Source organism: Pseudovirgaria hyperparasitica (assembly GCF_010093815.1).
Source record: "Pseudovirgaria hyperparasitica strain CBS 121739 unplaced genomic scaffold EJ05scaffold_8, whole genome shotgun sequence".
NCBI lineage: Eukaryota > Fungi > Ascomycota > Dothideomycetes > Acrospermales > Acrospermaceae > Pseudovirgaria > Pseudovirgaria hyperparasitica.
The window spans coordinates 1,011,843-1,026,401 of NW_022985556.1; the positions used below are offsets into that span (position 1 = coordinate 1,011,843).

The 14,559-nt window shown below is 50.9% G+C and overlaps 6 protein-coding genes across 6 annotated transcripts; 3 read left to right on the plus strand and 3 right to left on the minus strand.

The window, feature by feature from the left end:
• Positions 1–24: 24 nt before the first annotated feature.
• EJ05DRAFT_500622 (uncharacterized protein) lies at positions 25–3,601 on the minus strand (the record flags this gene model as incomplete). Its single annotated transcript, XM_033747021.1, has 2 exons — positions 25–3,450; positions 3,503–3,601. The coding sequence occupies 2 exons, from the start codon at positions 3,599–3,601 to the stop codon at positions 25–27; spliced, it is 3,525 nt and encodes a 1,174-aa protein (XP_033600555.1).
• Positions 3,602–4,049: 448 nt separating this feature from the next.
• EJ05DRAFT_377342 (uncharacterized protein) lies at positions 4,050–6,960 on the plus strand. Its single transcript, XM_033741200.1, has 2 exons — positions 4,050–4,348; positions 4,404–6,960. The coding sequence occupies exons 1-2, from the start codon at positions 4,143–4,145 to the stop codon at positions 6,790–6,792; spliced, it is 2,595 nt and encodes an 864-aa protein (XP_033600556.1). The 5' UTR covers positions 4,050–4,142; the 3' UTR covers positions 6,793–6,960.
• A 456-nt stretch (positions 6,961–7,416) lies between these two features.
• EJ05DRAFT_377209 (S-adenosyl-L-methionine-dependent methyltransferase) lies at positions 7,417–9,293 on the minus strand. The gene is made up of 7 exons (XM_033741199.1): positions 8,928–9,293; positions 8,754–8,797; positions 8,616–8,695; positions 8,539–8,561; positions 8,282–8,481; positions 7,657–8,220; positions 7,417–7,599 (listed from the first exon to the last, which is right to left on the minus strand). Exons 1-7 carry the CDS (start codon positions 9,027–9,029, stop codon positions 7,545–7,547), a joined length of 1,068 nt encoding a protein of 355 aa, XP_033600557.1. The 5' UTR covers positions 9,030–9,293; the 3' UTR covers positions 7,417–7,544.
• A 963-nt stretch (positions 9,294–10,256) lies between these two features.
• Positions 10,257–11,377, minus strand: EJ05DRAFT_476367 (uncharacterized protein). Its single transcript, XM_033744014.1, has 6 exons — positions 11,042–11,377; positions 10,923–10,989; positions 10,831–10,874; positions 10,713–10,779; positions 10,622–10,662; positions 10,257–10,564 (listed from the first exon to the last, which is right to left on the minus strand). Exons 1-6 carry the CDS (start codon positions 11,147–11,149, stop codon positions 10,481–10,483), a joined length of 411 nt encoding a protein of 136 aa, XP_033600558.1. The 5' UTR covers positions 11,150–11,377; the 3' UTR covers positions 10,257–10,480.
• A 79-nt stretch (positions 11,378–11,456) lies between these two features.
• Positions 11,457–12,828, plus strand: EJ05DRAFT_452722 (uracil-DNA glycosylase). The gene is made up of 3 exons (XM_033742415.1): positions 11,457–11,896; positions 11,995–12,454; positions 12,508–12,828. Exons 1-3 carry the CDS (start codon positions 11,538–11,540, stop codon positions 12,616–12,618), a joined length of 930 nt encoding a protein of 309 aa, XP_033600559.1. The 5' UTR covers positions 11,457–11,537; the 3' UTR covers positions 12,619–12,828.
• Positions 12,829–13,061: 233 nt separating this feature from the next.
• Positions 13,062–14,181, plus strand: EJ05DRAFT_510937 (uncharacterized protein; the record flags this gene model as incomplete). Its single annotated transcript, XM_033748213.1, has 4 exons — positions 13,062–13,086; positions 13,145–13,266; positions 13,323–13,436; positions 13,498–14,181. 4 exons carry the CDS (start codon positions 13,062–13,064, stop codon positions 13,846–13,848), a joined length of 612 nt encoding a protein of 203 aa, XP_033600560.1. The 3' UTR covers positions 13,849–14,181.
• Positions 14,182–14,559: the final 378 nt, after the last annotated feature.

Consider the following 14,559-nt stretch of genomic DNA (forward strand, 5'->3'; position numbering starts at 1 on the left):
AAGAATGTAGATCTGCATACAGAGTTATACCCGCTTCCAATGATCATTTGTGCAAAATTGCCCACAGTATAGCTTCACCTGCTCATCATCAGGCCACCCGCCCCATTGCGGGATGCTCTCGATTTTCTGCTTGATGAGCAACGTCAATGTCTCATTTGCTTCCGTATTCGAGGGGTTCTGCGGTCTCCAACTGCGTTCAATACAGACTCTTATAGCCACAATGAGCTTTGCGAAGTCACGCGACCCCGACACAATATCCTCTGTATATCCCTGCAGGTCATCCTTGTGCCACTCCATGAATGAAACCAGCGAGAATATGCCTTCCACGTCATGAAGGGCACCAAGAGCACGTACATAGTGATGCAAGATTCTCGGCGAGGGAGTGCGAAGTAAGATCGAGCGCGAAGTGTCCTGTGACGGGTCCCCGAGATCACGCATATTGACTCTGGAGACCATGACCAGGAACTGCGCACGGAGGAAGAGTGCAATGTCACGATGCCTGTGCTGGACATCCTCGGGAGGATAGTAGGTGTGTTCGGCGGTTGCGAGGGCAGCTTGTAGCGCACAGATGCAGAGAACCTTGAAAGACTGCGGACCGAGAGTCACGTGCTTCTCTTCCAGTTGTTGCACAATGTGCCGGACATAGTCAAAGCTTAGAATATAGGGATTCTGTGCTATTGCTGAAGTCTTGACGCGCTTCCTTTCCCTTGCGCGATAAATGGCATCAAAGACCACGCTCCAAAGTGAATCGTGCGCAAGAGCGTGGAACAAAAGCGCGTTCACAATAACATGAAACCGGGCGAACGCCTGAGGAGTGTACAGGATGTTTTGAAGATGGTCGTACAGGGAGTTCTCGTTGGCCGCCAGTTCCGGTAATGCGGACAGCTTAACTGTTGGTCCTTTCAACTCTGCCCAGGTAGTCGAGTCGGTATGGAGGCCCCCCATTAACATGCGCACATAGCCTAATAGAAGGTCAGGCTTGCGTGCTATCCACCGACCCATCTGGTGATTGGGGTTCTCAAAGTATGTGCGCACAGCCCGTATGTGGGTCCCATTTCCAATGGCAACGACAGCCTTGGCGAACTCCAGATGAGGTGCATAGCGGAGCAGAAACGAAAGGAACCTGCCTGTAGGCCGGATACCTTCAACTTTCATCTCCTCAAGAAATGTCTCTACCGAAGGTGCTGCGCGCTCGACGTGGATTCGTTCGTATGGCGAGGTTGGTTCTGGTGCGACAACGGGCGTGTCTCCCGGGAGGATAGAATCAGAGAGCTCATCATTAATACCATAATAGCGCGAATCCATCCGGGCTTGAAACAACATTTTAAACATAGCGAAATAGATGTCGTTCCGGGCATTCGCTTTCCAATCTTCCAGCTCCAATTGTTTTGCTTCCCATGCTCTCAGAACAGTTTTCATCGCGTCGTATTCTAGTCCCCGTTCTCTACTTTTTTTGTCTGTCGCCTTGTCTATCCAATTATCTAACGACTCTGATTCTTCAAATTCCATGATTTTCGTCTTCAGTGTCTGAATTTCGGCTGCACATTCGTTCAATTTTCGTCTGGTATCCTCTGCTTGCTGACGAATAGATTGCTCATACGCCAAGAAACAAGCCCAGGACTCGTTCAATGTCCTCGTGGACTGGATTCTTGCCATCCATATCATAGTATCCTCACGAAGCTTTTGAACCATGTGTCCAAGCTCAGGTAGAATCGCACGAGTTTGTATCGTAGGGCTTCCGTCAGTATCCCATCCAGAATATATCAAAGCCGCACGGGCCCAAGGCGGTATAGGGTATCCTGCTTGTTGCATCCATCTTATGACCTGGTTGGACCGGGAGATGCCATGTTCGGGGGTAATGAAAGCGTCGAGTCCAGTTTTGTCAGCTTTCCACGGAGGCCATGACTTCGCTTTGAGGCTCGCCCATTTTCGTTCTGGCTCAGTCTTATTCTGGTCCACCTGAACACGCACGAGACCATGATATCCACGCTCTGAGACTAGCAGGGGTGGCTCGAAGCCATTCATATAATGCAATATATCGAATTGTAGCCTCGCTTGGGCACTTGCACGTCCTCCTGTGCCGGAATAGTGTTTTCCAGGAAGGCCAACGAGATGGAGAATGGTATTGAAAATGTGAGAGACCTTTGCAGCTTCTTCAACGCGTTGCTTATGTTGTCTGACATGCTCTTGAATGACATTACCATACGTTGATAAAATGAGTTGTACCACCAGCTCGAGCATGCGGATATCATTTTGGCGAGCATGTCTAAGCAAACGGACTGCCACAAGCACAAAAAAACGCGCACTTTGAATTTCTTTCAGAACAGTGTCCTTTTTCTCGTGCAATGATCTGTTCACAAGGGCAGACAGAAGATTGAGAAAGTTCTCAAGACAAGAAGGCGGAATGTGGCTTCTTTTGAGGTATAGTAGCATCAGAAATGTCGGAATCCTCTTCTCTGATGTTAAGAGTTCTGTAGCTGTATTGACTTTCTCCAGTACGATGACAGCCCAATGTCGTAGATCGTCCTGGTTGAACCCTTGAGCAGCCATTGTACGAGCTTCGACACCAACCAATTTATGGTCCAAGGATTGGACGGTATGGATCCAAGCTCTGCTTTTAGCGTGCCAATCCTGTTGCGTTACATATTGCTCCGCTGTTGTACTCTCACATCGCCGACTGCTTATTCGTCCTGTTCTGTCCAAGAACCGAGATAGCACATCTTGTAGACGCGTGCCGTACAGAGCACTGGATTTGAACTCGGCGATGGTATCCACAGCACCATGTCTTTCAAGACTTCTCGGATTCCGAAACGATAGGTCAGTCTTACATTTCGGTGCGAGGGTGTAGAGGTGAACGCCATGTTTCTGCAGTACAGACTCCGTGATGCTCGTTGGCGTAGGCCGTTTGCGTTTTGCCCGGCTCAATGGAGGATTCTGCAAGTCAGGCCGGTTTCCTGCTTCGTGGTCAGGTTTCAGAGCAGACTTCGTCTTCACGTCTTGCAGCTTTGCGAACTGAGCATCCCTCTCTTTCCTGGACCCTGCTACAAATGATATAGTGCGTGGAGACGAGTTCGAGGCAGCCTTTACCACTACCGGTGAGCCGGAATCCTTTTGGTCCCTTTGTTTTGCACACTTATTTTGGTCTTTGTAGTCAGGCTTTGGAGCAGACTTCGCCGTGGTCTGTCTCTGCAGCTTAAGGTCATGCTGGGACGCAGATTTGGTGCCGAGCGACAGAACTGGGTCGGATGGAGTGCGTAGCTTGCGCTCAGATCGTACATGAGGCTTGATCAGGTGCCTAGTCTCACCAGCATGGTGCTGATGATTATCCCGGCCCTTTGACCTCGTGCATGAAACCAATCCGTCGACAGAGGCGCTATCTCGAGAGAATACCTGCCGAGACGAGGAGTCTCCAGTAAATGAGGAAGTCTGTAGTGAGTATGATGAAGATGACTGAGTGGCAACTTAGTCTATGCCTTCTAAGAATGCTGAGCGGATCACAAACCTTGAGTCTCCCAGGGTTATGAGTATGGACAGGCGTTGTGACATAAGGCCATTTTGATGAGCTGCTGGCGAGTCCAGACAGCCGGAAATAAGAGCGCATTCATCGACGAATTGAGCAGGATCCAGAGGTTTATGGCATGTAGAAGTTGGATGTTCAATAATTTAAAGATTGAAGCTGCAGAGCTTGACGCGACTCGCACCAAACCACAGCACATTCACGCCAGTCTAATTCGAGACAATGGACTACGGAGCGCGCAGATGTATAGAGACCAATGCTTACTCCTTAGCAGGATTGCCCTGCTCCTGAACTTCACATCTTAGTCTCCCCAAGCGTCCGCGTCTTCGCGCGAAACCGCAAACCACCCAATTCAAGCATTCCAGCCCGCATTCATTCATTGCGACACCCATTACCATTCACTCATCCTCCACGCAGTTGATTTCTGCTGCAACCTGATCCGCAGTCGATTGCTCTTTGTAATCCCACGACTCAAATCATCCCTCGTTGCTCGACTACGCATGCTGCCTGTCATATTAGCACCCGACACAAATCACCACGTTGTAATCGCGCCCACGCTCGCGACTTGCAGCTGGATCGCAAACGAGGCACCGCTCCCACCGTTCGAGTAATATTCTTGCTCGACATGGCCGCCACAAATGGCAATCTCGCGCCATCTGATGCTGCGATCGCGACTCCACTATCACCATCTGGTCTCAAGAGAAAGCGCTCTGAAAGTGCAACAGGACAGCAGAATGGCGACTCAGTAACACCCTCAAAGCCAGTACCCGAGAGCTCCGAGAAAGAAAACTTCTTTTCTGTACAGAAAGCAGTGCTCGGGATCCTGGAGAGGTCTGTTTGCGCGCACCGTCTTGACACGCAATCCGGATGCTAATCCTGAGTCTAGCTACGACACCAAGCCTTCTCTGCTAGAGCAACCCATCCCAGACGTACAACATACCTCATCTGCAGAACATACAGCAAAACGTACAAAGACCTCCGACGAGCCCCAAGCGAGAAGCATTAAGGACAAACTTCAAAATGGTTCATACATGTCATTCGAGCCACTGCTTGCTGATGTCGAAATCGCCAGCACTCATCTGTTGTCGACAAGCAAGATTGGTAGTGACGACGGCTCTGTACAATCTTACAAGCCGCCTTCACTAGCCGAGACACGCCTCATAACAGGAATATATGCTCTGAAGAAGGTCCTCAGGAATCAAGTGCTACGTGAAGTATCTCAGCGGACCTCGAAGCTTGAGGACTCGGGCAAAGACTCAGGAGCGAAGGTGAATGGAGATGCCGTCAAGTCACCAACGGAAGTAACTGGGACAGAATGTCGCGTAGCAACTAGTAAGAAAGTGCTGACTATGTTTGCGAACGCCCAGGGACCCAAGACTCTGTTTTCCAGTCTTCAACAGCCTGCACATGTCGAGACTTCTAACAAGAATCCCACCGGCTTTAGTACATCTATCGATGTCACGTTGCCAATGAATGATGGCGCTGGTTTACCTGGTATGATCAGAATCACAGAGGCTGTACCTGTTCAATGCGCCTCTAAACGCACTCCTACAATCGGGGAGCTATTTGCACCACCAGCCACAGTTCCACAATTGAGCCCTCCGAAACCCGCGAAACCATTGACAACTAAAGGATCTGTTGTCACGTGGGTTGCAGAAGACTCTCTCTCAAAGTCACATCGAAAAGGAAAGACATACTTTTCCGAGCCACTAGCCACCGGCCAATGGCTGGGATATGGTGGTGTTGATTCTTCAGAAGAGCCTACAACACTAGAGGCCAAGGCGAAACATCGCCAGCGCGCGTTGAGTACTGGCGCAGCCCGGCCTCCAGTACCAGCCGCAGCTGTCGCCGCCTTACAACAAGCCAGAGACGATGCTCTTTTCCGCAGTGCGTTTTCGAGCTTCGCACCAAGCCATGACGATACTGTGGCAATAGTTCCATCGAGCATCAAGAACAGAGTCTGGTGGCACAAAATTGGCTCCAAAACGGTCCAAGAGGAAGTGCCCGTCGATCCGGCCTTGTACGAGCAAGCTGTTGAGGACGATGCCATGGAGGATGCTCCTGCTGTCGATACTGAGGCAGAAGAAGAAGTATTTAAACAGGTTGTCGAGCACTATGAGGAAGAAGATCTTGAGGCCGCCTTAGGTCTGCGATCGAAGGAGGACAAAGAAGTCGACGAAGTGCTGAAAGAGATATCCGAGCTGATCGAGACCCTCCACTCGTATCAGCGTATCCGCAATTCTACGTTGGCGGGAAATCTACGAACGCCAGTCACTTCAAGCGCACCTGTGCTCAATGGCACTCCGTCCAGTCCGTCATCCGCAGAAGTTGACATATATAAGATCTTGAGGTCTCAGCTATCGCTTCTCGTCTCTTCATTGCCTCCGTACGCCGTTGCGAAACTCAACGGCGAACAGCTCGCAGCGCTCAACATCAGCCGCAACATGGTAGTCGAGACTAAGACATACGAGGGAGTCTTGGAAGAGGATCAGGTTTCCAGACTAGCAAAGTCAACGTCCCTCGGGGCCACACCAAGCAAAGCTGTCGGTGTCACCCCTAACCATTCTACTCCGTTCTCTTCATACGGTAGAGTCCCTCCAGCGACGTCACATGGCCATTCTTCACGCCCGTCCACCTACTTCCAACCACAGCAATCTCAAAACGCTCACCGTCCCTCCTATGCTCCGACACCATCGTTCTTCTCAGGTCAGCGGCCCCCATACACGCCACAACCTCCTCGCGGTGGCTATGCCCAGCAGACATACTACCAAGGCCAACCTCGTCCTCCCCCTGGCTACCAAGTCCAGGCCACAACATACTACAATTCTCCTGCCGTACCCCAGGCTCAGCACCGTGGTGGCTACACGCCCCAACCGCACGCATACACCGCCCGTCCACAGCCCGTCGCACCCATGTATCCGCCTGCCGCGCATAGCCCGCATACACGGACTGCATCGCCCCTGAAGCCCACTCCAACCCCGACCCCAATGTATCCGCAACAAAGTCCGTCACGCCCAGGGTCGTATACCCCGGGACCGCCGCGTCCAAGCTCTTCGAGCTTCCACCCCCAGCAGCAAGGAAGTGGCGCACCGAACGAGATTGGCCCGAGTGGGTTTCACAGTAGCATGACTGGCGAGCAGCAGCAGAGTATGGTGGATCGACATCGTGCAAATCTAGCAAACGGAGGACGGGCAACGCCAGTCGCGGCGGAGAGCAGGGCGGGAAGCGGAACTCCAGGTGTGGAGAGGGAGAGTGGTACGCCAATGTCTACATGAGAAAGGAGGCAAAGTGTCGTTACATCCGCAAAAGGGAACATGGGATTTGGGATTTGATTTGCACTGAATGAGTGGCGTTTCGGGTGTAAACTATCAAAATACCCGTCAAGAGCAACTGCGTTTGCTAGTACGGTGTCTTCGTTTCTTGTTTGAGTGGAACTGGAGAGCTGGGACGTTCCTCGTGTTAAGGGGGATTATAGAATTAGTCCCTGCGTCTTCGCAAAGATTGGGGGTAGTAATTGCACGTCATGATGCTCAGCTATTTTCCTTCGTCGTGCTCGTCGACTTCATCTCCATTCAATCTTTCATCATGGGTCATGTCTCCTCGCTCCTGATTACATCATCTTCTGCACTACCTTACAGTGCTTGGGCCTGCTGATACATGGCCAATTCATGACGATCATACCATACATGTCCACACAGATATATGCACCACTCTGATGCAAACCCTTCACCCCCATAGTAGTGTCCTCCGCCTCCAAGCCAATGCTTTTCATAAAGGTGATAGACCGAATCAGAAAGATCCGAAATCCCGTCCAACCGGGAAGAATTGAGGTAACGCCGTCGCTAAAGCGAGAAAATGAGGAACTGACATGGGAAAGAGTTTGTGCGCCGGAGATGCTGAGGCCGTTACGTCATGTTTGAAACAGGGATCGTCGTAGAATGATAGTAAGTCCAAGGTCTGCTGTATCCAATCTCAGATATTGCGTTCGAGATCTACTCATCGTCATGAGTCCACGAGTATTTTAACATCAGCTCTGTCGTGGTACTTCATTTGGGTATGGTTTTCGTCCCCATACCACATATCTATGCCACTGTCAGTCCAAAACCTCACATGACTTCTTTCACCATACACAAACTCACATTTTGAGATACGCGTGCACGCTGCGATCACTAATCGCCTTACGCACATTCACCAAATCGACCTCAATCTCGTCCTTAGTCCAACGTAATACGCGTGAAAACCACGCTAACGAGAAGCCCTGCAGTCCATCCAACAGATTCTGCTCACTGAACCGTCCCAACATTTTGAACTGCGGATCCTTCGGCCAGCTGTTGATAGGTAATTTGAACATCTCCTCCTTAACATCTACAAATCCAGCTTGCTCGTACCATCGCTTCAACTTATTTGCGATGCGCATAGGGCGACCGGCGTCCATGGCGGCGCCATCCTGTCGACGCTGCCATACGAGGAGCGGGTAGTTGGGCGGCATGGTGCCGTCATCACAGAAGAGCATGCTGTACATTTCTTGGGACTCGAGATAGCCGCCAGGACGCAGCGAGTGGTAGGCCTTTTTTATGATTTCACGAAAGTCAGTGAAGGCGCCAAGGAGCACGCGGGTGTGGACGTAGTCGAGGGAGGAAGGACGGATCATCCAGTCTGGCTCGGCGGCGTCGTCTATTATGAATTTGCAGTTCGCTGGGTAGCTACGAGTATGGCGTAAGGATGGGGTTGTCGTGAGATGTGAGGGAGTGGAGGTGGACTTACTACATAGGCTGGATGGGCGAAAGGTCAGTTCCAGTGACTTCTGCGTTGGGGAACTTCTTGGCCATCTGTACAGCCCATTTCCCTGTGCCTGTGCCGATATCAAGGATCTTGCGTGGGTTCTCGAGGGGTGCAAAGTGGTTTCTGCCCCCGAACAGAACCTTTAGAATCTCGAACTGCAGGTCTAGACGTTCTAATTCGGGCTATGCGAGGCGTTAGCAATGCCGGTCGGTATGTTCACGACTGCGATTGGCGCTCACTGGATCGTTCGGGAATAAGTATGCTGTGCGCGTATCAGTGCATATCCTGTTTCGCTACTTTGCTACGCTCGACTTACAGCCCGCTTGGTAAGCATGATAGGTCCGTCCATTCTCTTTTATAAAGTTGAATATGCTCTCTCGCACACTCTTCGTGCTCCTGTGCCCAATCAGTACAGAGCTTCTCGACGCTCGCGTCTGTCCTTAGCCTGACGTACGTATCACAGCTACCGGTTTCGTGGCCGTTATCGGAAAGATCGGACTGTAGCACAAGATTGAATCAGTATTGTCGCTAATATACACGAACGGGTCTAAGACTCCACAATGGCGTTCGTATTGTAGGGTGTGGCAGCGTCCCAGGACGAGGCTGATGAGAAGTAAGTGCGACATACATCGGGCTCTATAATGTTTCGTGGCGACGGCGGACCTTCTTCAGGCGAGGGAGGCTCATCGTCGTAGAGGGGAGTAGATGGCGGAATGGTCAACGACGACATGCTGCTCTGGAGCAGTCAGTGGTCGAATTAAAGTAGTGGAGAGTGTTTGATCGTGGTCGTGTCGGGGAGCGAGTATGGACCCGGTATGTTGGATCATGGAGCTGAAGGTTTGGAGTAGGAAAAGTCGCTCTGGCAGCAGAAGTCCCGAGAACATGGAGCTGGTCCTGTTGGCGAAGTTCGCTTACCACACTAACTGCGGCCGCTTCTTCCACCAGGGGCTCCCCAATTGACCTGTACCAAACATGCAACCCCATCACCACCACCGTTAATCCAAGGGATCGTTAATACACCACTCTGCTGACCCATCCAGCCCAAGATGCCAGGCCAGGGTGCAGCATGGACTGCCGACGCCACTCCCATCCCCTCGAACCACTACCTAGCGGCAAGAAAGCCCCGGTCATCGGGTCGGTCTTATTCGATGCTCGACGTCTTCTATCTGATTTAGCCTAGACAGCGATGACAATACTTCTCACGAGCACTCGCCATCATATCCTCCTTTCTCTCCCCTCTCCACCAATGGCAGTGTTGTATGTCAGCTGGCACAGCCTCGAAGCTCGCGTACGGATGCATAGAAGCCTCCCGCGAAAGAGACTCTGGCCTGACTTGCGAATCCCTGACTATCTCTTACCTCTTCTTGTCAACGGCACATCACTCTGCAGCGCGACGACGTGGCTCGAATTGTCGGAGGATTCCAGTCTTTGCTCTCTGCATCAGGCCCAGCTGCACGGGTGACATTAATACGGCTCACCCGCAGAACGTCACACAACAGCTTACAGGCTCACGGTCCGGGGGTCCGTGTCAGCAGGAGCATCTTCTTTCGTCTGTTTATGTTGGGACAAGAAAGCTTATTGTCCCATGCAGCGCGACTGGCCTAACAAATCGCTTGCACAAGGCGTGCTCAGATTCTGAGCAAAAATTTGATACCTCTCACACGTCCCCGTCATGCAATTGATATTGTGACCAGTGCAAGCACGACCTGTGCTAGACTTCGAAAGAACCTGGGGACAGGCCTTGGCCGGACCATGCGGAAAATAAACAGTTCATGGTTTTAACACAGGCTCTAGCTGCATATTTGGGCCAGGCTCTTATCAGTCAGTCATGGCGATTTAGATAGTAAGACAGCTGCGGCAGTTGACTTGACTTGGCACCTACTGTTTATGTGTGCCAACAGCATATTGTGGTGCAAACATGCATATTGCCTCATTATTGTAGAATCGCCCTATGGCAAGTCAATCCTGGACCTGAACGCTCTCACATGTAAGGAATTATAGTCACGGCAAGAGCTCAAGTCTTTATGTTGGGTCATGACGCCGTCTCTTTGTATGGGTGAAATAACAGGTATCGTTTGAATCGTTCCTCGTCTTTTTGCCTCAATCATAGCTCAATAAGGCCCCGTGCACTGAGCCTTAAAGCGCATTGGATCCTCACAAATGCAGCTCGACGCAAGCAGATCAATGGGCAAGGCCTCCCTTGTGTCCAGCTTCCTTTGCAGCTTCGCTTCCTGGCTTGAAAGTGCCATCTTCACGGCGTCCGTTCTGCGATATATCATCAATACGGTGCATCAATTCCCACGCAGTAAGGGATACACTTACATCTTCGGCCTCGTGGGCATGCTCTTGTGCGATAATACCACCTTTCCTTTGGTCAGCTCGAGCGTGGACGTGGAATTATATGCATATGCACCTTTGCGGCCAGCCTCTTTGGCAGCCTCGGATCCTGGCTTGAAGGTTCCATCCTCGCGACGTCCACTCTTTAGTAGTAATCAGTATGGTACAGTACGGAGGCATCGGGCTGTTCCTACATCGTGGGCTTGTTCGTGCGCATGCTCCTGGGCAATCACACCACCTGTATGTGTCAATCAACGTACTGCGAGCTAAATGCACATCGCATTACCTTTGCGACCAGCCTCCTTGGCAGCATCAGATCCAGGCACAAAGGTTCCATCGGTGCGGCGTCCAGTCTAGTGAGTATGTGAACAGGACGTCCTTACGTAGCGTGAGGGGTAAGCCTACCTCGCGCTCGACTGCTTTCTCGTGAGCAGCCTTCCCACCTTTACTGGCAATGGCCCGGACTTCTTCAGTGGGACGGTTGGCGAAGTTTGCTGGGTTAGAATCGGCCATGTTGAAAGTATGCTGTGCGATGACACTAGATTGAACGAGCTGTAGAGTCAGAAAGGTTTAGAATTGTTTTGAGAAGAGAAAACTAGGGGCATTGAATTCAGCTGCCATGTTATATTTGAGACTCAGGAAAGGCACTTCACTCAAACTGGCAAACACCATGTTCATCACGTTGTCAATTCCTTGTTGTTGTTGCCTTCAGTCTTGGAACATGGGAACCCGGTGACGTATGGGCGGAACGCGCCCGGAAATCGCGTCCATGCCGGGCACTTAGCGGCTGATCACCGTTAGGCTACCTACTTCGCGTCCCCCTAAACTTCACGCGTCTTATATCTCTATCTTCGCCACTCCAAGGCCCCAATACCATAATCTCGCCCTCGAACTACGTGTCATGTCCCTCAAACGCAAAGCTGTCGAGCTGGTTGCTACGGAAGCAAAAAAACCAAAAGCCAATGGCAGCATCACGTCTTTCTTCGGCGCCCCAAAGTCGATTAGCACCACCGCTGGAGTTGCGCCAAAGGAGTCTGCGCAGCCGAAAGTCAAGTTCGATAAGGACGCGTGGGTGGCGAACCTAAAAGATGAACAGAAAGAATTGCTGAAATTGGAAATCGATACCCTGCACGAAAGCTGGTTGGCACATCTGAAAGACGAAATCACAAGCGCGGAGTTCCTAAATCTCAAGCGATTCGTTAAGAAAGAGATTGATAGTGGCAAGAAGATTTTCCCACCGCTAGAGCAGGTATATTCTTGGTCAGTACCCGCCAAACGCTGTCTAGACTTGCAGTGCTGCCTTCGGCTGGCCCGATGAGTCAATTGATACCATACTCAAGGCTGACAATCTTCAACAGGTCTCGACATACGCCCCTGAACACTGTCAAGGCAGTCATTCTCGGCCAAGATCCGTATCACAACGTGAACCAAGCCCACGGCCTGTGCTTTTCCGTCAAGCCTCCGACCCCAGCACCTCCTTCGCTCAAGAACATCTACATCGCGCTCAAAAAAGACTATCCTACCTTCTCGCCACCACCGAAGAATGGTGGTCTGCTCACGCCCTGGGCAGATCGAGGTGTGTTGCTGCTCAATACATGTCTGACTGTTCGGGCACACGAGGCGAACAGTCATGCCGGGAAAGGCTGGGAGCGTTTCACACAGAAGGTAATCGACACTGTGGCTAAGCAGCGGACAAACGGCGTTGTGTTCCTTGCATGGGGCAGTCCGGCCCAGAAGAGAACTGCAAACATCAATAGTCAGAAGCATTTGATCTTAAAGAGCGTACATCCAAGTCCGTTGAGTGCTTCGAGGGGATGGGTGAGTACTCAGCAACTAGCGTATAGAGTCGGGATCCTGCTAACGTCCTTTAGTTTGACTGCGGACACTTCAAAAAGACCAACGAATGGCTCAAACAACGCTATGGCGAAGATGCGGAGATCAATTGGGACCTCAACGTTCAGCCTGAGGAAGCAGGCGAGTAGAGTTGCATTATCTGCCACTGCGTAATAAACAAGTGATTGATTGGTCGGCCCTGTCACAATGTGACGGGTATCAAGCGCAAGTATGATGTTCGCTAGACGGAGTTTCTAGGTCTTTATATAGAACAACATGTGTAGTGATTACGGCCTGCTAAGCACCCCAACAATGGTTAATTACTTGAAAATGTCCAGCATGTTCAAACACCAATTAATATGTTTTCCGCTCGCTTTAAGCTCATTGGGCAAGCTTCACAGGGTTTATGGTCTGTGCGCTGTCTAAGTCGAACGCGACGTAAGCTTTGGCGCAGCCGGTGTGGAGTGATTAAGCTCCAGCGTCTTTAGGCAACTCAACAGCTCTAGACCAACACTATTTCCTACTACCTGCAACTCTCTGCTCGTCACTACTGATTTTTCAGTAATGCCTTATTCCTGCTCATAATACCATCATGCGGATCAGAAAGCCCTTCGCAGGTACGCACACAAAGCTCAAGGTGGACACCGCAGTGAAGAGGCTGATATTTTACTGCAGCTGCCTTCTCCATAGTATGCATATTCGCAGCCGGAGCAGGCTTCGCTCCCAGTCAATATGAGATTCCGAGCTACAAGCAAAGCGACAAAGTCCTCCACTTCTTTACCTTCTTCATAGTTACGGTGTGTTCTACCTTCAGTGTAGACATCGATTCCAGAACTGACAGAAGGACCCGCAGACAGCCTTCTACTGGATACTTGAGACCAATCGACGGCGCGTACTCCAACTCACGGCCCTCGTCTGTACCTTGGGCTTAGGGGTAGGATCAGAGTTCATTCAGTGGGCCATACCTGTAAGTACTGCACAGGAATATGCATTGATACAGTATGAATATTAATACTAAAGTTACGCAGAACGGTCGGGAATTTGACCAATTTGACATTGTCGCAAACGTCCTTGGTTCCGGTCTCGCACTTGCTCTTTCAACGTGGTATCATAAGCGCATGCTGGAGCGGAAGCGCGCTGCCCGGAGCTACCAAGCGGTTCCGGGAGAAGACTCCGAGCGAGACCTCGAGCTGGGTGAGGGTGTAGGCGAACAGGAAACCGGCGTCACAGGGACGGCTGCTGTGCAAGAGGAACTCGATAACTGGGATGAAAACGCAGAGGACTGGGAGACAACGGAGCCGGGAGAAAACATGGATGGTAATATTATGAAGGATACCCCGACTGATGCGATAGATGGCAAGGCGAAGAGAAATGATTAGGCTTGCCGTGACGGTGACGACTATACCTCAACAAAATGAGATTATTGGAAATGAATTGTGTTCGTTAGGAAAAGTCATATCAGGTGGCCTATACAGATATATGAGAACGTGGGCATTCACGAGCACACCGAATACGCATCTGCTGTTCGATGTTGAAAATATGGGTCTGATATTGATTTGCTTTTACATACCTTAGTAGTGTGGTGCAAACATGGGTCACCCAGAAACATATAGGAACCACCGCCAAGTGCCCACCAAGCTACCACGCAACACCGAACAGTTTGGTCCCATTCTATTTTTGATTAAATACAAAGTTCAAATAATCATTAGAGGATGTATGAATGCTGAGACTGGTAGTCATTGATTGAGCACTAATTATCCAGGCACTCGAGGTAACCTTTCCAGTCGGCTCGGTACTAGATCAGGCATAAATATTGGTGCCTTACACTGTTTGCGCTCCGCTAGGCGCGCGACCTCCCCAGGCGTGAGACAGCCCATACTGCTACTTGTGAACCTCACCTCAACCCACGGGCGAACGACCGTCGACGACACCTCGACGCCATCACTTCCATCTTTCAAACTTTGAGTCTGCATTCTTTTGAACTTTCGCTTCTACCGTATAACAATTTTGGCCATCCTCGGCCGCCGCATGACACTCGCGCAACACTCGACCACTCGACTGTTACGTAGTTCTGGTGAGCGGCATGCTTG

Excerpts from the sequence above, each read along its gene's own strand:
- EJ05DRAFT_377342 (XM_033741200.1), top strand. The coding sequence starts at position 4,143 with ATGGCCGCCACAAATGGCAATCTCGCGCCATCTGATGCTGCGATCGCG. Across the intron at positions 4,349-4,403 it reads GTGCTCGGGATCCTGGAGAG|CTACGACACCAAGCCTTCTC; the intron begins GTCTGTTTGCGC and ends TCCTGAGTCTAG.
- EJ05DRAFT_452722 (XM_033742415.1), top strand. The coding sequence starts at position 11,538 with ATGTCCCTCAAACGCAAAGCTGTCGAGCTGGTTGCTACGGAAGCAAAA. Across the intron at positions 11,897-11,994 it reads CTAGAGCAGGTATATTCTTG|GTCTCGACATACGCCCCTGA; the intron begins GTCAGTACCCGC and ends AATCTTCAACAG. Across the intron at positions 12,455-12,507 it reads TGAGTGCTTCGAGGGGATGG|TTTGACTGCGGACACTTCAA; the intron begins GTGAGTACTCAG and ends AACGTCCTTTAG.
- EJ05DRAFT_377209 (XM_033741199.1), bottom strand. The coding sequence starts at position 9,029 with ATGTCGTCGTTGACCATTCCGCCATCTACTCCCCTCTACGACGATGAG. Across the intron at positions 8,798-8,927 it reads GAAACATTATAGAGCCCGAT|TCCGATCTTTCCGATAACGG; the intron begins GTATGTCGCACT and ends CTTGTGCTACAG. Across the intron at positions 8,562-8,615 it reads TCATGCTTACCAAGCGGGCT|CATACTTATTCCCGAACGAT; the intron begins GTAAGTCGAGCG and ends ATACGCGCACAG.
- EJ05DRAFT_476367 (XM_033744014.1), bottom strand. The coding sequence starts at position 11,149 with ATGGCCGATTCTAACCCAGCAAACTTCGCCAACCGTCCCACTGAAGAA. Across the intron at positions 10,990-11,041 it reads AGAAAGCAGTCGAGCGCGAG|ACTGGACGCCGCACCGATGG; the intron begins GTAGGCTTACCC and ends CATACTCACTAG. Across the intron at positions 10,565-10,621 it reads ATGCCCACGAGGCCGAAGAT|AACGGACGCCGTGAAGATGG; the intron begins GTAAGTGTATCC and ends GATATATCGCAG.